The sequence below is a fragment of the Meriones unguiculatus genome, chromosome 10 (assembly GCF_030254825.1).
Source record: "Meriones unguiculatus strain TT.TT164.6M chromosome 10, Bangor_MerUng_6.1, whole genome shotgun sequence".
Taxonomy (NCBI): Eukaryota; Metazoa; Chordata; class Mammalia; order Rodentia; family Muridae; genus Meriones; species Meriones unguiculatus.
Window position 1 is genome coordinate 23456748 of NC_083358.1, and position 16398 is coordinate 23473145.

The following is a 16398-nucleotide window of genomic DNA, read 5'->3' on the forward strand; positions in this document are numbered from 1 at the left end:
TCAATTTTGTCTTTTCTTTTTTTTGAGTCAAAGTCATACTATATAGGCCAGGATGGCCTTGAACTCTCAGCAGTGTTTTTGCCTTAGCCTATTGATTTCTGGGGTTTCAGGCACGAGGGCACCATGTCTGGCTTGCGTGTTCATTTTTAATTTAAATGTAATTTTCTTTTTCTTTGTTTATTTTTATGTGTCTGTATGTACATGTGTACCTGGTGACCATGGAGACTAGAAGAGGCATTGGATCTTTTGGGACTGGAGTTACAGTTGTGGGTTGCCATGTGGGTGCTAGGAATTGAACCCAGAAGAGCAGCCAGTACTTTGAACCACTAAACCCTATGTGTACATTTTTCACGTACCGTGTCTCCTAACATAGTGTGCGTGATTCAGAAAGAGCCTGCCATCCTTGCATCTCTACACTGCAGATAGGAGACCATCTGTAGCCGTGGCTAGGGTTTGCAGAAACCTAGCTCAGAGATCATGCCTGAAGCAACCATGGCCAGCTTTCACAAGGGCTGCTGCCTGTTAGGCGGACCAGGTAGGGACAATGGTCATGGAGCAAGTACCAGTACTAACATCTCCTGGCCAGAAGAGGGCAGGTAGCACAGGGTTTTGCATAAGGCCTGGTTCTTAGGAATAGGGTATCACTCCCTATTCCTGAGTGGTTGGTAGAGTGTGGCAGAGGTTGGCATCCCTGAAGAGCCAAAGTGTTCTTGTTCTGACTCTAAGACCACTCATTCCTTCCATCTGGGTCAGATTTCACAAACTACAATTTGGAGGGTCACTTCTCAGTTTATTTAATAAGAATGTGGCCAAATAAATTTGGAAAACACTTTGCTAAGCAAGGTCCCCTTGCTTCTTGTTTCCAGGATTTCTCAGGCTGGCTAGCAGGCTAGTGGGATCTAGACTTCTTGGAGGGAGAGAAATGGATGGTATTTCCCAACCTCTGGGACTCAGGCTTCCTAAATATAATAATAATAATAATAATAATAATAATATATTTTATTTTGAATTATATATGTTCCAGTGTGACTGTGTGGTACCCGAAATGTGTACATGTAGTCAAGAAGAGGACCTTGGATCCCTGGAGCTGTAGTTACATATGGTTGTGAGCCGCTAGATATGGATGGTGGGAATCAATGAGGGTTCACTGTATAATCCTTTTACAAAATTCTTTTGCTAGGTAAGGTGAGCTGCTCAGTCTTGTTCAGTAACTTGGGGCTCTTCTGGGTAAGGTTAGGTGTATTTCCCTCTCCTAATAAGGCGGCCTAGCTCCTTCACATGCACACACTATGCACACACCCCTCTCTAAACAGGTACCTTGGCTCACCACCCATGTCAGGTTGTATACACACCCCTTGAAACAATGGGGTCAGTCCTGCCTCCCCTAACAACAATTAGACAGTTTCTATTGAAATATATTCCCAGTGTGTCTAGGTATGAAGAATAGAAAAGCTGATCAGGCCTCAGCTGGTTTGGGGTGTACATTCAGGATAAGGCAAAACTGTGTCCTGGAGTAAGCTTTTAGGGAGAATCTCCTATTTTTACCATCTTCTGCCTATGCATAACAGTGTGTTTATGGTGAAAGTCAGATGCATTATGGGAAGGGGTATGACAGCAGAAAGATGATTTGGTGACCAAACCTATTGATCAAAACTGCAGTACCCTCACTCCACTGCTTAGTAACAAACCCTTCATTCTCCTGGAAGCCATAAAAGGAAGCACCAAATGGTAATCGGAGATTTGAGCATCCTCACTCGTGTTGGTCTTGACACGTGTCCCTCTCTAGTCTACACTGTTAGTTCCCTCTGGTTAGAGTTACTTGCAGTTTTTTATTTTTTGCTAATTGGTGTGAACCCTTGTTTCAATTCTTTGGATAAAAGACTAAGAACCTAGATATTACCTGACACCACCCTGACAGCCCGGACCACCAGCAAAAAAGGCAGCAGGCTCACAGGTTCTGGGGTTAGGATGGAAGTATCCTTGGATAGGAGGGGAGTCCCTCTTTGTTCTACCATTCCAAGTCTAGCTGATATTCAAAGTCACACTTGTACAATATTATGAAACTTGGTAGTTGGGAATGGGAGGCTTCCAGATGGGGATATGTGGGACTCTGGGTCTTGAAGGACATGATCCCTTGGCTGGTTTTGTGTGTCAACTTGACACAGGCTAGAGTCATCAGAGAGGAAGGAGCCTCACAGCTGAGGAAATGCCACCATGAGATCCAACCACAAGGCATTTTCTCAATTAGTGATGAATGGGGGAAGGGCCCAGCCCATTGTGGGTGGTACCATCCTTGGGCTGGTGGTCTTGGGTTCTATCACAAAGCAGGCCACGCAAGCCATGTGGAACAAGCCAGTAAGCAGCACCCCTCCGGCCATTGCATCAGCTCCTGCCTTCTCCTGGATCCTGCCCTGTTTGAGTTCCTGTCCTGACTTCCTTCAGTGATGGACTATGATGTGGAAGTGTAAGCCAAATAAACCCTTTCCTCCCCAATTTGCTTTCTGGTCATGTCACTTTTTCACAGGAATAGAAACCCTAAGGCTCTTCGCTGAGAAGTGTGTATGTGGGAAAGATGATGTAAAATGAGTCTTAGCTCTCACTTGTTTTTTAAGACAGGGTTTCATGTCACTGAGCTGGCCTCACACTCAGTATGGAGCTGAGCCTGGTTTTGAGCTGATTCTCTGGTCTCCATCTCCCGATGCATGCATTTACACCATGTTTGGCCTCCTGTCTCTTTCATTCCTTGGCTGTGGGTAGATTTGTTTCTTGAGAAGCTGGAGTGGCCTCCTTTTTCCACTAGCACAGACCTCACAAATTGGCAGACTCAGTTTCCTCCCTTCTGTATGATTCTTCTGTTTGCTTTTGATTTCTTACAAAGTTAGTAATTTTCCTCAACAGATGTTTCCCTAACATCTTAGTCTCCAGCACTTGGAACTGGTCATGCCTAAGAGTCACTGGCCTCTCCTAATTCTCAAAGGGAGGCTGTGATTGACAGGGAGAATGAAATGACAGGTGAGGTTCCTGAAGTCTCCCTTCATGTTGTCCTGCTTTTCCATGCATCTTTCTGGCCTGATGCCTGGTTCTACATTGGCCTGCTGCAGCCTGGTGTATTTGTTGTTGAGAGAACCAGTTATACCTTCTGGGCCCTCAAAGAGAAACCAGCTGTCTAAATGCTTAGCTTTGGGGGAACAACGGGGATCAGTAGGGAGTTGGGACAAGGGATATTCAAGGACCGCTTTGGTCTCAGTAGAGTGGGGAATGTTCATTTTCAGCAGCTCCTAAGGTCCCTATATAATCTGTGAATTTGGGCTTATAAGGGTGGGAGAGCCAGTTAAAGGTACTGCCTGGGCATTGTCCTAGGTCTGAGACTCAGCACTTAACTGTCATGCATAACACCAGGGGAAGGGCTGTTTCTGTCAGACTAGAACTATACTGTTACAGGTTTTCTATTCCAAAGCCCTATTGCCCCTGTTGAGCTCTGTGCTGGACTGCGTTCCAGTAACCATCTCTGACCCCGGACCGACAGCCTCAGGAAGATACCTGGGAACAATCCAGGGAGGAGGAGAGACAAGAGTCCCATTGAGAGAGCGAGAAGACAATCTCTGGACTGTGGCCTCAGGCCCTACATGATGTCACAGATCCATTCCTTAGACCTTTGCCCAAACTTACGTTTCTCTTTAGAAGCAAAGCCTGTATAATAACTGGAGGTAGCTGTATTTCTTGTGAGGGTCTTACACTTACAAAACTCATAGAATTGTTTTAGGATGGAGTCTGCAGCTAGTCATGATGGACATTGGAGCTGTGCCTCTCTGGGTATGATGTACCCACTTTTCCAACAGAGAAACCTTGGAGGTAAGAGTTGAGATGGATTCAGGATGTTGCCCAGTGAGTCCATTCTAGCTGGAGGCCAATTCTGACTTCATCAGCCTTGGGCCTTGGTCAGCAATCATCCCCTGCCTTGCCTTCCTGGGCACCTGCCATCACCATATGGTCACCATCTACTTCTGGTTGGCAGTCATTTAGACTGATGGTTGGTAAGTACCAGGACAGGTACAGTATAATGGAGAGGGCCAAGGTGGGCAGAGTGTGGTATGTTGGCATGGCGTGTTGGGTTATGGGTAGGATAGAGGAAATAGGCTAGAGCCTGATGCTCTGCAAGTATACAGTCCTCTTTGCCTCTTCCTCTCTTTTGGAAAACCCATCCTAGGATAGAATATTTGGCTTACCTTCCCCAGAGTGGCACATGTCCTCAGGCCAGAGATAATCAGAGACCTCCCTTGCCCTGCCCCCAACCACAGCCACTTAGGGGCTCTGGGAGAGTCCTGTACAGGCCAGTCAGATTTCTCTGAGATCTGTTATTTGCTTTCTGGCAGAGAGAGGATCTCTCTTCATTCTGGGTCAGGAAACAACCAACTCAGACATGAGACATTTGCTGCCATTTTCCCAATGGGAGACTGGAGACAGTATGGTGTCAGTCTAGAGAAACAGTGTACCAACCCATGTGCTTGGATTTCCTGGATCTAGCTATACCTGGAGTCTGATTTATCACTTGGACAATTTAGTTACATGAACCATTATTTCTTGTCTCTTGCAGTTGAGTAAAGGGTGACGGTTGGGGCTTAGAGCCTGCCAGAGGGCCACGTTCTCCCTTTCAATAGAAACCAACCTATGCTACCCTACAGCCTCTCCCTATGACCCAAGGAGTTGCGCTGAAGAGTGTGGCAGTTCCGTGGCTGAGGCTGTGATAACAGGACTGCCACCTTGGGATTTCTTGGAGACGTGCTGGGCAGGCACAGCTGGGTGGTCAAAGGTGTTGCCTAGCCTCCAAGCTCAGACCTACTAGACTTGCCTAGTAGGGCTCCAGAGAGTCATCTTGGGCTTGGGAAGTACCATGTAGCTAAGCAGAACAGGACCCAGGACAACAGATGTCCCTGAGACGATAAGGCTGTGGCCGTTCTACTCTGGACAGTCATGCTAGTGTCAGAGGATGCAGAAGGGAACACCTGAGCATGAGTCTGGGCCACCTCCGTGTGTAACACCTGGGCTTGCAGCTGGGAGCACTGCACCAAAGGGATGCTGATGTGGGCACCGAGGCTGTCCGAATAAATGTGGTTGAGACCACAGGAGGAGGGCGTTAAGCACTGGTGCCGTGTGTGCATGTGTGCATGCATGTGGAGGGGGGCGGGTTACCTAGCTACACAGACTTAGTTTGTGTACGAATGCAGGCTTAACCCGGTGGTGGTGGATGTTGCATGAGGTAGCCATGGACTTCTGTAGCCTCGCTAGTGTCTTGCTCCTTCCCCCTTTGCTTGAGGCCTTCAGTGCTATCCAAAGCCTGGGACTTTCTGTGTCCACCCGTAATGACTCAGCCACTGTACGACTTTGTCGGCCAAACAAGGAAGCTGTGACTTCCCTGTGTGAAGTCCTCCTCTGATCAGAAGAGCCTGCCTGGCAGGAATGGACACTCTGTAAAGGGAAACCTCCAAGCAGCGCTGCCGATGCCAGGTATGAGTGACACACATCTGTCACCTCCGGAAGCCCAACACTGAGGCCTTCCATGCATGGTGTCTCCCATCTTACCAATGGGAGTGTTTTGGTGGTCCATATCCTCCCAGGCTTCCTTCCCCCTTCTTTTACTTCCCCAAGGCCATTTCCCTGACCAGCCTTTTGACGACACCCCAGGGGCTGCTCATGCTTCCTTCTGGCATACCACCGGAGTAATGGACCACCACATGCCATTTCCTGGGGATTCTAGGCACCCAGCTGTTCTCCTTAGGTCTTGTTTCCTGGCAAAGAGAGAAGCCAAACTCCTTGTAGGACCATGCAGTCTTAAGCATGATGCCCTCAGCCCAAGGGGTATGTGGATGGAAGAGACAGGGAGAGGCTGATAGTCCCTGGAGTTTTGATTGTCTAGAATGAGTGTCAGTGTAGGTGGTCTGGGTGGAAGTCAGCACGTGGCTGGATAGCATCACCATGAAGGAGGAAGATCCCCAGAGTGGAGCATAGTAGCATGTAGAACAGAGGGGCAAGTATTTTACAAAGAGAAGAGAGCATGGCCAACAGGAACTCGCAGAAAGCGAGACTGAGGGACAGAGTCTCCTCTAGAAAATGCACGAATAAGTTCAACTTCACAGAACATCTCAGTGGTAGGAGATAAGCCCGGGATCCAAGCATCAGGCTCAGCATACAGCTCTGAGTGTCCCAAGGCTGTGGGATTAAAGGGACTTCCTCATTCTAGGGTGGACTCTGTGACTATGAGCAATGACAGGAGAGAGCCAGCAGGTGGCAGTGTGTGCTTGAGCATGGACAGTGCTGGGATTTCCAGAAGGAGCCTGTGCGTCCGTGTCTCACAATCACACCCCCAATTTAGGGTGTGATCTTGAGGGGTCTAGGCCTATGCTGGTGCACTGGAGTTTTAGTAGAAGGAAAATGTGTCCTAGAAAAGAAGTCAGGCTCCATGTGTAAAGAGGTCACCAGGCAAACCCTCTGTCTGAAGGGCTCTAGGAAAGAGCAGTGTTTCTGTGGAGGGGAGCAAGGAGTATATTTCTGACTGGATACCATTTCCTATTTTTCTTGGAAGGATAAGCCTTTGGAGTACTGAAGGCCAAAAGGTGGTAGGTACCTTGTATATACATTGAGTCAAGTCCTGAAGTTGGTGGCTCACCGCATTCTCAGTGACATCAGACAGGTCTTGGAGAAGTGATCCCATGTTTCAGTGAGGCAAAAAGAAATGTAAGAAGGGGGCAGGGGAGGTGGCTTAGTAGGTAAAGCACCTGCTGTAAAGCAGGAGGACCTGAGTTCAGATGCCCACGACCACAGAAAAAGCCAAGCGCAGTAGCATCGGCAGGAGTGGAGTGGCGACAGGAGGTTTTAGAGACTTGCCTGGTCAGCCAGTCTAGACTTAGAGAGGTCTCCAGGAACTAGGGGAGCAGAGACAGGAGGATTGGGAGCTGGGCTACATAGCAACATATTGTTTCCAAAACCCAAATAAAAGCAGAGAAACAAACAAACAAACAAACAAAGGAAGTCCTATGAGACTAGCATTACAAATGTCCCTCTCTACAGGAGAGAGACCTCAGGGCTCAAACCTGAGAAATAGCCAAACTGGGCATGTCAATGTCCAGAGGCAGATTTAAGACTGCTTCCGTTTAGAAAGTTCCTTTCCTCTCAGTATGCAGCCAGCCAGAACCCCCATGCATTCCTTGAAAGTGTTACTTCTTTCTACTTCTTTGTTTGGTATGATGTATTTATTTTGAATACAAAAAAGATACATTGCTGCTTACTCAGCCTAGTCTAGGGAGGAGAAAAGCTGTTCTGTAGATCCCTCCAACATGATGAGCAGGCAGGGATGTTTTTCTTCCCCTAGCACTTTCCAGAGCTATAGAAACAGGCTGCGTTTCTCATCCCTGGGCTGCATTTTAAAGGCTATACAGTACAGCAGACAGACGTTTTTTGCCTAGAACGCAGAACACCACAAAGGTGGCTAAACTGCTTGTAAACCAGGTTTCCTCCCCAAGGCGGAGCCTGTGACTCTAGGGTGCTTGCAGGATGCTACAGAACCTGTGGGCGGGGTCCCTTTCAGCTCTGCATTAGAATAAATGCTATTTCTATAGAAAATAAAATGCAAGGTAGCTGTCCTTGCCACCCCTCTGCTTAAGAAAGGGGTTGCTGAATTTTCTTAGCCCTTCGTTGGAAGAATTGAAATGGGGGGGGGGGAATCAATGGGTCTGCTGCTTTGGCATGAGTGACAAAGACAAAGGTAGGGAGTGGTGGAGGGAGGGTGTCTTGCTTCCTGCAAGCAGCAGTGCTAGCAGGACATTCCTTAAAGATGCTTAGCTTTGGCAAGCGGGGTCTTCAGAGATCACCTCTGCCACCTTGTATAGTCTTTGATGGAGATTGCTGGAGCTCACAGGCTAGTATCTGAGCCCTATCCAACCGGCTGTTTCCACACACCTGCTTCTGTGATGGCACGTTGGCAGCAGACACTGGTCTTCTCATAGTAGCATGGTGATTTTTTTTTTTTTTTTTTTGGCAGAGTCCATATTCCTTTTTTTTTTTTTTTTTTTTTTTTGTCTCTGCATATGTCCCAGAGAGGCAAGTCCAGAATTCATCAACTCAGTCCCCAGTTGCCACCCTGGATGACAGCGCTGGTTCTTGGGTCGACTTGAAACCTCTTGTACTCAGGCTACCAGGACTGGCTGGGCGCTTACTGAGCAGTGGGCCTTTCTGAGCCTCTGCCTGGTGTCTAGGCAGCACTGTGGTGAGGCTGCCTGCACCCCGTCTCCCTTGAGCTTTCAGTGCTGTCACAGACATGGGAAGAACTGTGATGCTCCTCCGTGACGCGTGCCCGAGGGTCTGTCCTCCCCTTGTGACTTAGGGTGGGTGGCTGAGCCGACTAGCACCGCCAAACTGAGGATACTGAGACAGGGAGAGGCTCGGACGGCTTCGAGGACGACCTCCAGGCCATGCCTGAGCCACCACACCTGTTCCTATCCACCCTGTGGGTGGCAGGATGGTGACATTGTGGCTCTTCTGCCCTGGAGTTGAGAGGCACGGTGCATAGTGGGACCTCGTTGGAACCTGTCTCAGCTCCCAGTGGGACAAGCCCTGGGGTCGGGGTTGTGGCAGGAAGCTGACCAAGCAGTTTCTGCAGGAGAGTCCAAGTGTGGCCACAGCCTAGAGGAGGCTGGGGGAGGGGGAAGGAAGTAGGACTTCCTGTCTCACCTCTGCCCAGCACAGTTCAGAGGTGCTGCCACCAGGCACCACACTGGGGAGGAGGAGACACCAGTGAGGGGGCACGTCATCTCAAGAGAACCTTCCTAGGTGAGTTTGTGTGGTAGTGGGACCCGTGTATATTTAGGTATTTAAATGTGTGTCATGTGTGCACTTGGGGTATGTCAGTATGTGTTTGTAGTCATATATAAGCATGTGCATGAGTTGTGTGTGCACCGGTGTGCCTGGAGGAGATACGGCAGCCTGGAAGGACCAATGGACCGAGGTCACTCATACAGTCCTCTCAGGGCTGGTGGCTAGAACCTGGGGTGGGGTGGGTGAGCCCTGGGAGTTGCTTGGCGGTGGTTCTGGTCCTGGCAGCAGCAGCAGATCGGATGGGGAGCCTGCTCCACACACAGCTTCATAAGGGGGCAGCGTGTCTGCGGAGACAGTATGGAGGCCGCTCTGGCCCTGGGTCCGCTGCTCCCGCTGCTGATGTTGGCCGTGGCCACTGCCTGAGTCTAGGGTGCCATTCAGCATGGGACAGGAGTCAGTCAGCGAGTAGGGTGGTGGCGCATCCGTGGGGACATACAGCTGAGTGGCCCCTGGTCCCACGCACTCCTCATAGCTGCGAGAGAAGAGTTTTCACTCAGCGAGTGATGGATCCCAAGGCCCTAGTGCTAGTGGAAGAGTATATATTCTGTGTGGTGAGGAGCTGCCCTGATTGCAGAAGACAGCCAGCCTCACACATGCTGGCTCTAACGGGACCATGCTAGTCCCCAGGGAGGACAGACTGACACCCTTAAGACACGCATCCTCGGGCAGACGTTACCCTCACATCCCATGTGAACCCAAGCAAGCCCCTACACCCCTCTCTCATGGGGAGGGATTTAGATTCCCTGGAGCAAGAGTAGACTCTGTCTAGAGAAAAGTCCTAGGTTAGGTGTCATGAATAGGCCTGGTAGGAGCCCCTGTCCCCTGAAACCATAGCTGTAGGGCTAAGAGCACCTGCTGCTCTTCCCAGAGCCTCTGGTGGGAGGGAAAATAATGTATTTGTTAGGATCAGGGTCTACGGTGGGGGAAGTGACAGGGCTCTAACCCACTGTTCTAAATGGTGGTGACTGCAAGAACTCAAATGCCCAAGAAGGCACTATCACTTCACAGGCTGCAAATCCCCAGTGAGGGCTGCCCATGATAATTCCTGTCCTAATGGGTGGGTTTTGGAGTCTGGGGATCTAGATGTCCCACCCCAAGAGCAGAGGGACAGCAGACTCTATACTCTACTTCCTTGTGTAAAGTAGGGCAGGATTTTTCTTGGTAGCAAGAAGGTGCTGGGGGTAGCTGAGGGTCATGGTTGAGAGTGGGGCGACAACTCTAGAGCCCCTGAGGATGTGCCTTGAGAACATGCTCACCTCCCTGTCCCCCAGGAAGCTCTGCTGCTTTAATTTGTATGGGGAAGGAATGTCACTAGTTGGGGAAGGGCACTGTGGGATGTTCCTCTGTCCTTGTGGTTCATCTAAAGGACCGGGCCAATGGGGGCTACTTTGATTGATGTAAAGGTGGACAGGCGTAGAGTTTGGGAGGCAGTGGGGCTCTCTGTGAGTCAGGGCTATTGGGGTTCATATCAGACAGGGATTGTCTGATGAGAGCCCATCCTGCCTGGGCTAACTGAGATTGGGACCTAGATGTGCCTAAGGCAAGGGTGTGCAGAAGGTGGGGACTGGAAAGGCAGGCTGACCACACAGCAACAACAGACCCAAGAGATGATAGGGGCTAGAGTCAAGGACTCTGTGGCTATGGCCATCGTGTGTGAAAAAGACCGATCTTGGGGTGGGCAAGATCCTAGTGTCACAAATAGAAGCTCCACAGGTTTTTCTCCCTAAATGGATACTGATCCCATGGCCATGATCCCAACCATCCCACCATTCTTGTCCCTACGGAGATCCCCGGAGGAACTTATTGAAGCTTAGGAAAACTTGTCATGAGACTACCCCCAAACCACGAGGCTTCCCTCCCCATCACCCATCAGCCTGAAGAAGCCCGGCTAGTATCTGTAGTCCATCCTGATGACAATCTCCCGCGTCATGTCCATTTTCAAGGGGCCTTATTTGGCCAGCAGGAAGAGGCTGTGGCCAAGCCAACTAGAATCCTTTTGTATTTATACACGGGGAGCTGAGGTTCTTTCCCTGGGTGGGAGATCTTTATATCCAGGGGACCCCCTGCTCTCCCCACCACGGGGCCTCCTTACCCTGGTGGGGAATCTGGGTACAGCTCCCTGAGCACTGTGACATCCACATCCCCATCAGAACTGATATCCAAGGGCGGGGGCCAGTCCTCGGCAGGGCTGCAGGCACGGGGCATCCTGTGGCTGGCGTGGCTGTGTGAGGGTCCTCCAGAGTCTGTGGAGAACAGAATCAAAGGCAGTGCTAGAGACTTCCTGCACAGTGGCCATCCATCCAAGGCTTGGAAGTCCTCACATGACCACCTCCTTACCACACGCAGCTGCCTCCATCCTGAACAACACCGCCAAAATGTGAGAACTGTGTGTGCAGTTCGGGGAGTAGGGTCCCAGGTAGGAGACAAGGCTTGTCCTATCCTGAGGAGCCTCCAGGATGGATCAGAGCTTAGCCCAGGGCAGCCTTGGCACTGGGTGGAAGTGCTAAGCTTTGATAAGTACAGAACTAGGAGAGAAGAGACAGGCGTGCTCAGCTCCTACTCCCCACATAGACTTCTCCTTACTCTTGATCCAACAGCAACGGAAGAATCTAGATCAGAAACCATATCCACAGGTCCAATTCTGGAGTTATTCATGGGAATCAAGAAAACTCTCAGAGGAAAATATTGCAGACACATCCATTCATTATTGGTGGTTCTGCCTGTCTGGCAGGTCATGAACCTTATTTTATCCTCCATATTTCCTGTATTTTTACAGTTTTCTATAATGAGTACATACTTTCTACTAGAAAAAAATAAATAAACCCAATAACAGGCTGTGGAAAAGGAGTTCAGCTGAGATATGTTCCCCTTCAGGAGAGCTTGGAAGGAGGTGGGAGAGGAAAGCCAGGAGAGATGAGACAAAACAATAGAATAGAAACTAGGCCAGGGCCACTGGGCACTGGAGCCAGGGTCCTGTATTGCCAGCATTGCCTAGAGGGTCTCTGAGCTCATGCAGGCTGGGATTCACTTGCAGAGCTGGAAGTTATTGCTTTCCTTGTCTCCCTATCCCTGGCTGGGGAACTATAGTACTCAACCCACTTCTAAGCCTTGCCACAAAGACTCATGAAGGTCCCTCCTTCCATAGCCTCTGAAAAACCTTCTCTGGGCTGGGTGCAGGTGGGGCGAACCACATACAGGTCCTGTTCTCGTGGCTGTCACCCCTGTGACTGAGGCTGGAGGGCAAGGAAGAAGATATGTGTTGTGTTCCGTTTCACTTTCCTGGTAGGGATAAGGAGGGTTCAGGATGTTTCTCACAGGACCTAAGTAGCCTTTGAGCCAGGCCCTGGGCAGCTTCAGAATAGTGGCAGGGCCAAAGCATGTTGGAGAGGGTGGATGCTGGAAGAGCATGAGCAGGGACATGGGGAGGGAAGCAGGGGCTGAGTGGAAGGAGCAGGAGGACATGAGGGATGAACTGGGTTTGCCAGGATGGAGAAGAGTTAAAATAGTACCTGGGCTCCTCATGGGAGGATAGGATAGGTCATGTCAGCCTGGCATGGGCTCTGCTTTTAACTTGTCTCCCAGGGAGAGCTTGTCCTATGGGGTCTAGGTTGGCTGAGCTTTCTTGTCTGTCCATGCAAACCTGCTGACTCTTCTTTCTAGTCCTAGCTGAGAGCATTAATTGGCCATCTTTCTTCCACTGACAGACCTCCCAGCATTGTCTAAGGTCTGGCTTCTTCTCTCTAGACTTTTCCAGAGGAGCAACAGCTAGGTCTAAAGGGCCCTTGGCATCCGAGTGTCTGCTGGACCCAGCCCTACGCCCACAGGTGGCCCTGTAGGGCTGTGCAGCGGTCAGTCTGAGGGCTCACATGTCTAATCTGACTCTTGCAAGAGGGTGACCTGGGTCTGATGAGCAACTGCTCCAACCTCAATTTTGATCAGCAAATTGAGATGGGTAGCAAAGCCAGCCACCTAAGACTGCCCAAGGAGGATTTTGGATTATGAGATTATGCAAAGGAGGCTCCAGGGATCAGCAGGTGTTCTTTCCCACTGTCCTCCATGCTACCTCCAGGTGTCCCAGCCCTGCTGGTTCTTCCTTGCCTCCAGGCTCCTCCTGCCTTGGATGGGGAAGGCCCTCCAAGACCCACAAAAACTTCAACTACAGTGAGAGGCCTCCCAGGGTCCTCCACTTCATAGGGAAGCCTGCATCTGCTTCCCCCACACCCGTGGGGGCAGGAGGTCTCTAGTGAGTAGTGGCCCAGGCTGCCCCTGTGCCAGCTCTTGTAGGCCCTGTTCCTGCCATGGAACACTGGTTCATAATTGAACCATTCTGCTTCATTTAGACCATTGGCGGTCCTTGCCAGGAATGAGATAGTCAGGCCCTGTTCTGTCCATGCATTCTGACAAGCTGGACACTCCTGGGACTGGTCTCCCTGTCCCAAATAGCCATTAAGAAATCCTGAAATAGTTTGTTGTTCTTTGTGGGTGTTCAGTGATATATTTTCACTGCTCCATCATCCATTCATCCATATATTTGTATCTCCTTATCCTAGCACACTCCCACCTGTGCCTAAGTTCTCATTTATCCATCTTTCAATTTTTTTACTCACCCAGCCTCATCTTTCTTACTCAAGCATGCCACTCAATCCACCTGTAAATCCATCCTCCTACCTCCTATTCATCTATTTCTTAATTTGTCTATCTATCATACCCATTTATCTACCTATTCCCTCCACCCATCTATCTACTGATCTATGCTTTCAATCCCTTATGCACCCATTCCTCTACTGCCTTATTCCACCCATCAATCCCTCTTGTCCATTCTTTCACCCATCCATCCATCTTTCTCTTCATTCATCATATCACCCATCTACCTACCTACTCATAAACCCATATTTCCATCCATCTATCTCTCCATGCATCCATGCATTCATCCATCCATTCATTTCTCCTCTCATCCATATCTCCACTTACCTGTGCACTCATTCACCAACCATTCCTTCTCATCCATCTGCTCATCTACAAACATATCCTTCTACTTATCCACATATCCACCTATCTACCCATTTATTTGCTCAGTCACTCAGTCAGTCACTCACTCACCCATCCTTTCATACCATCACTCATCCATCTTTTTACTCATTCTCTACTCATCCATCTCTCCATTTGTCTATCCACCTATCTGTCTATTTACCCTCCTACCTACCCACCCACCTAATCATCTCTCCATTCATCCTATCATCCATCTACCCACCTACCTACCTACTCACAAATCCATCTTTCCATGCATCCGTCTCTCCATGCATCCATCTCTTTATGCATCCATGCATCCATCCATCCAGATACCAGCTGGACAAGTGTCAACATGGCATGAAACAACAGTGCCAGGGGTTGAGGAATATGACACACTTTCCAACTGGCTTTCAGCTTCTTCCTAGGGTTCTTCACTTGGCAGACCACAGGCCTTTCCTGCTACAATAATGGATACTTGTGAGTTCTTCCTGATGGACCAGGATACTTCCCTGACCCCAAAGCAGAGATTCCATCCCCTGAACACCTCCTTAAGTCAGTTACAGCGGCATGAGTAGCATGACCCAGAGCTCACCGTGGCCTTGTTCGTACTCCCGGTGGTGGTGGCGGTGGCGACGGTGATGATGATGGTGGCGGCGGTGGCGATGGTGGTGTCGCTGGATCCGAGCCTGTCTGTCCCTTCTGATGCTCCCCACAATGATGGTGATGCAGGAGAGGGTGATGACCACACCTATGACAGCACTTGCCACCAGCACTGGAGACACTAGCAGGTGGCTGTGCTCAGAGCTTTCGGAGAATGTGGTTGGGTAGAAGTAGCTGGTACGGTTGTATCGTGCTACTGTGGACAGAGAGAAGGGACACTGAGCTGGTTCCCAGGCCTGCCACACACCTTCCTCCTTCAATGAGGCTGCCCTGGGAGCCATTTATCCCTTAATAAGTGGATAGTCACGGTCAGGCTTTTTGTCCTGGTTGTTCCTGCTGCTCTTCCCAGCTGCTCTTAGGGGCTTCGGTGTTTGTGGGTTACCCTCCTTCATTTCCCCTGGCCCTTCTGCTCCAGGAGCCCGTCTAACCCACAGACAGGAAACCTCAGATAGGGCAACGGAGATGGCTAGTTTCAGGAGTCAGCTGACTCTGAGAATTCTCTGTCTGTAACTTCTGAGGCTAGGATTATACAGCTTCCCAACCCGCTCAGCGTTTATATGGGTTCTAAGGACCTGAACTCCAGTCCCCAAGCTTGTGTGGTGAGTGCTTTAACCACTGAGCCATCCCTCTAGCCCACATGCACACTTTTCGGCTCTCTGCCATGAAAATGCCTATGTAAATTGATTCCTGGGATTCTGTGAGGGCAAAACACTGGCCAGTTTTCAGAGGCCCTACTAGGTGCAGGCTCAGCGCTAAGATCTCACTTCTCTGAGGTTAGGTTCATCTAAATCTCCCCATTCAGTATGAAGACACTGAGACTAAGAGCTATTGGATAATTCACGTGCTAAGATGTAACTGAGGCCGGCTCTCTCTGGGCTGTGGTTCCCTCACTAAGTCGAATGGAGATGGATGAGAAGCTGGGGGTGGGGTGGTGCATTACAACAAGAGGGGAAGCTGAAGAGAAGTGAGTTACGTTATAGTGTGAGTAACCTGATTCTCACTGGGGTTAATCTGTGTAAATAAGAGGTAGCTTTGGTAAGACGTGTGTGGGAAGCCCTAGAAAAATCACTAAATAAATATGGTGGAGAATCTTTTAAAGAAATTCAAATATTATACTACAAAGTATTTGGTTATAGCAAAAAGGAGAAATGAAAGGGGAAAAGACATGAAACACACAGACAAAAGTAAAATGATACAGCTGTATCAATTGTCATGCTGAATGTGATCTGATTAACTAATCAGACCAAGAGACTATCAGTCTAGGCAAAAAAACCATAACTGTGTTACTTCCTATAGGCAGTATAGAGAACCAGAATTAAGAGTGAAAGAATGGAAAAATATATAATATGAAAACATAATTATAAGATGGTTGGAGTGGCTGTGATAATTAAGAAAAAAAAAGACTTCAAAACAAAGTCACTAGAAAAAAAATCTTGTAATAAAATGGTTAATCCATCAGGGAGCCACAAAAACTACAAACATATATTTATTTAACAGCAGAGTCCCAAAATACTTTAAGCAAAGGCTAAAACACTGAGAGGGAATAGACACAGTGTAACATCAGCAGTAACTGCAGTACTCTGTTTTCTATAAAATTAGGTAGAAGCCAGGTATAGTGGCACATACCTATAATCCCAGCCCAGAAGAATCATAAGTTCAAGGCCAGCCTAGGCCACATGGTAAGATCCTCTCGCCAACCAACTAATGGACCAGCCAACCAACAAATGAACAATTAATCAAAAGATAAAAATAAAAGATAAGATGTATGAAATTATAAAGAAATTAGACTTAACATACACCCACAACCCCCCACCTAACAGAATATGCATTCTTCTGTAGCATAAGGCTATGTTCTCCAGA

General features: G+C 49.1%; 1 protein-coding gene across 3 annotated transcripts in view; it reads right to left on the minus strand.

Moving 5' to 3' along the window:
* Window positions 1-981: 981 nt before the first annotated feature.
* Window positions 982-16398, minus strand: part of Bean1 (brain expressed associated with NEDD4 1) — a 49459-nt gene continuing 34042 nt past the window's right edge. Inside the window, exons 3-5 of one of the 3 annotated variants that reach the window (XM_060392144.1) lie at window positions 14471-14731; window positions 10961-11111; window positions 982-9340 (exon numbers count right to left, since the gene is read on the minus strand). In XM_060392144.1, coding sequence (XP_060248127.1) covers window positions 9004-9340; window positions 10961-11111; window positions 14471-14731 — 749 coding nt within the window. In that variant the 3' untranslated portion in view covers window positions 982-9003. Of the gene's footprint in view, window positions 9341-10960; window positions 11112-11205; window positions 11359-14470; window positions 14735-16398 lie in introns of those variants that run through there. The other 2 variants (XM_021636429.2, XM_060392145.1) reach the window with 2 other exon arrangements.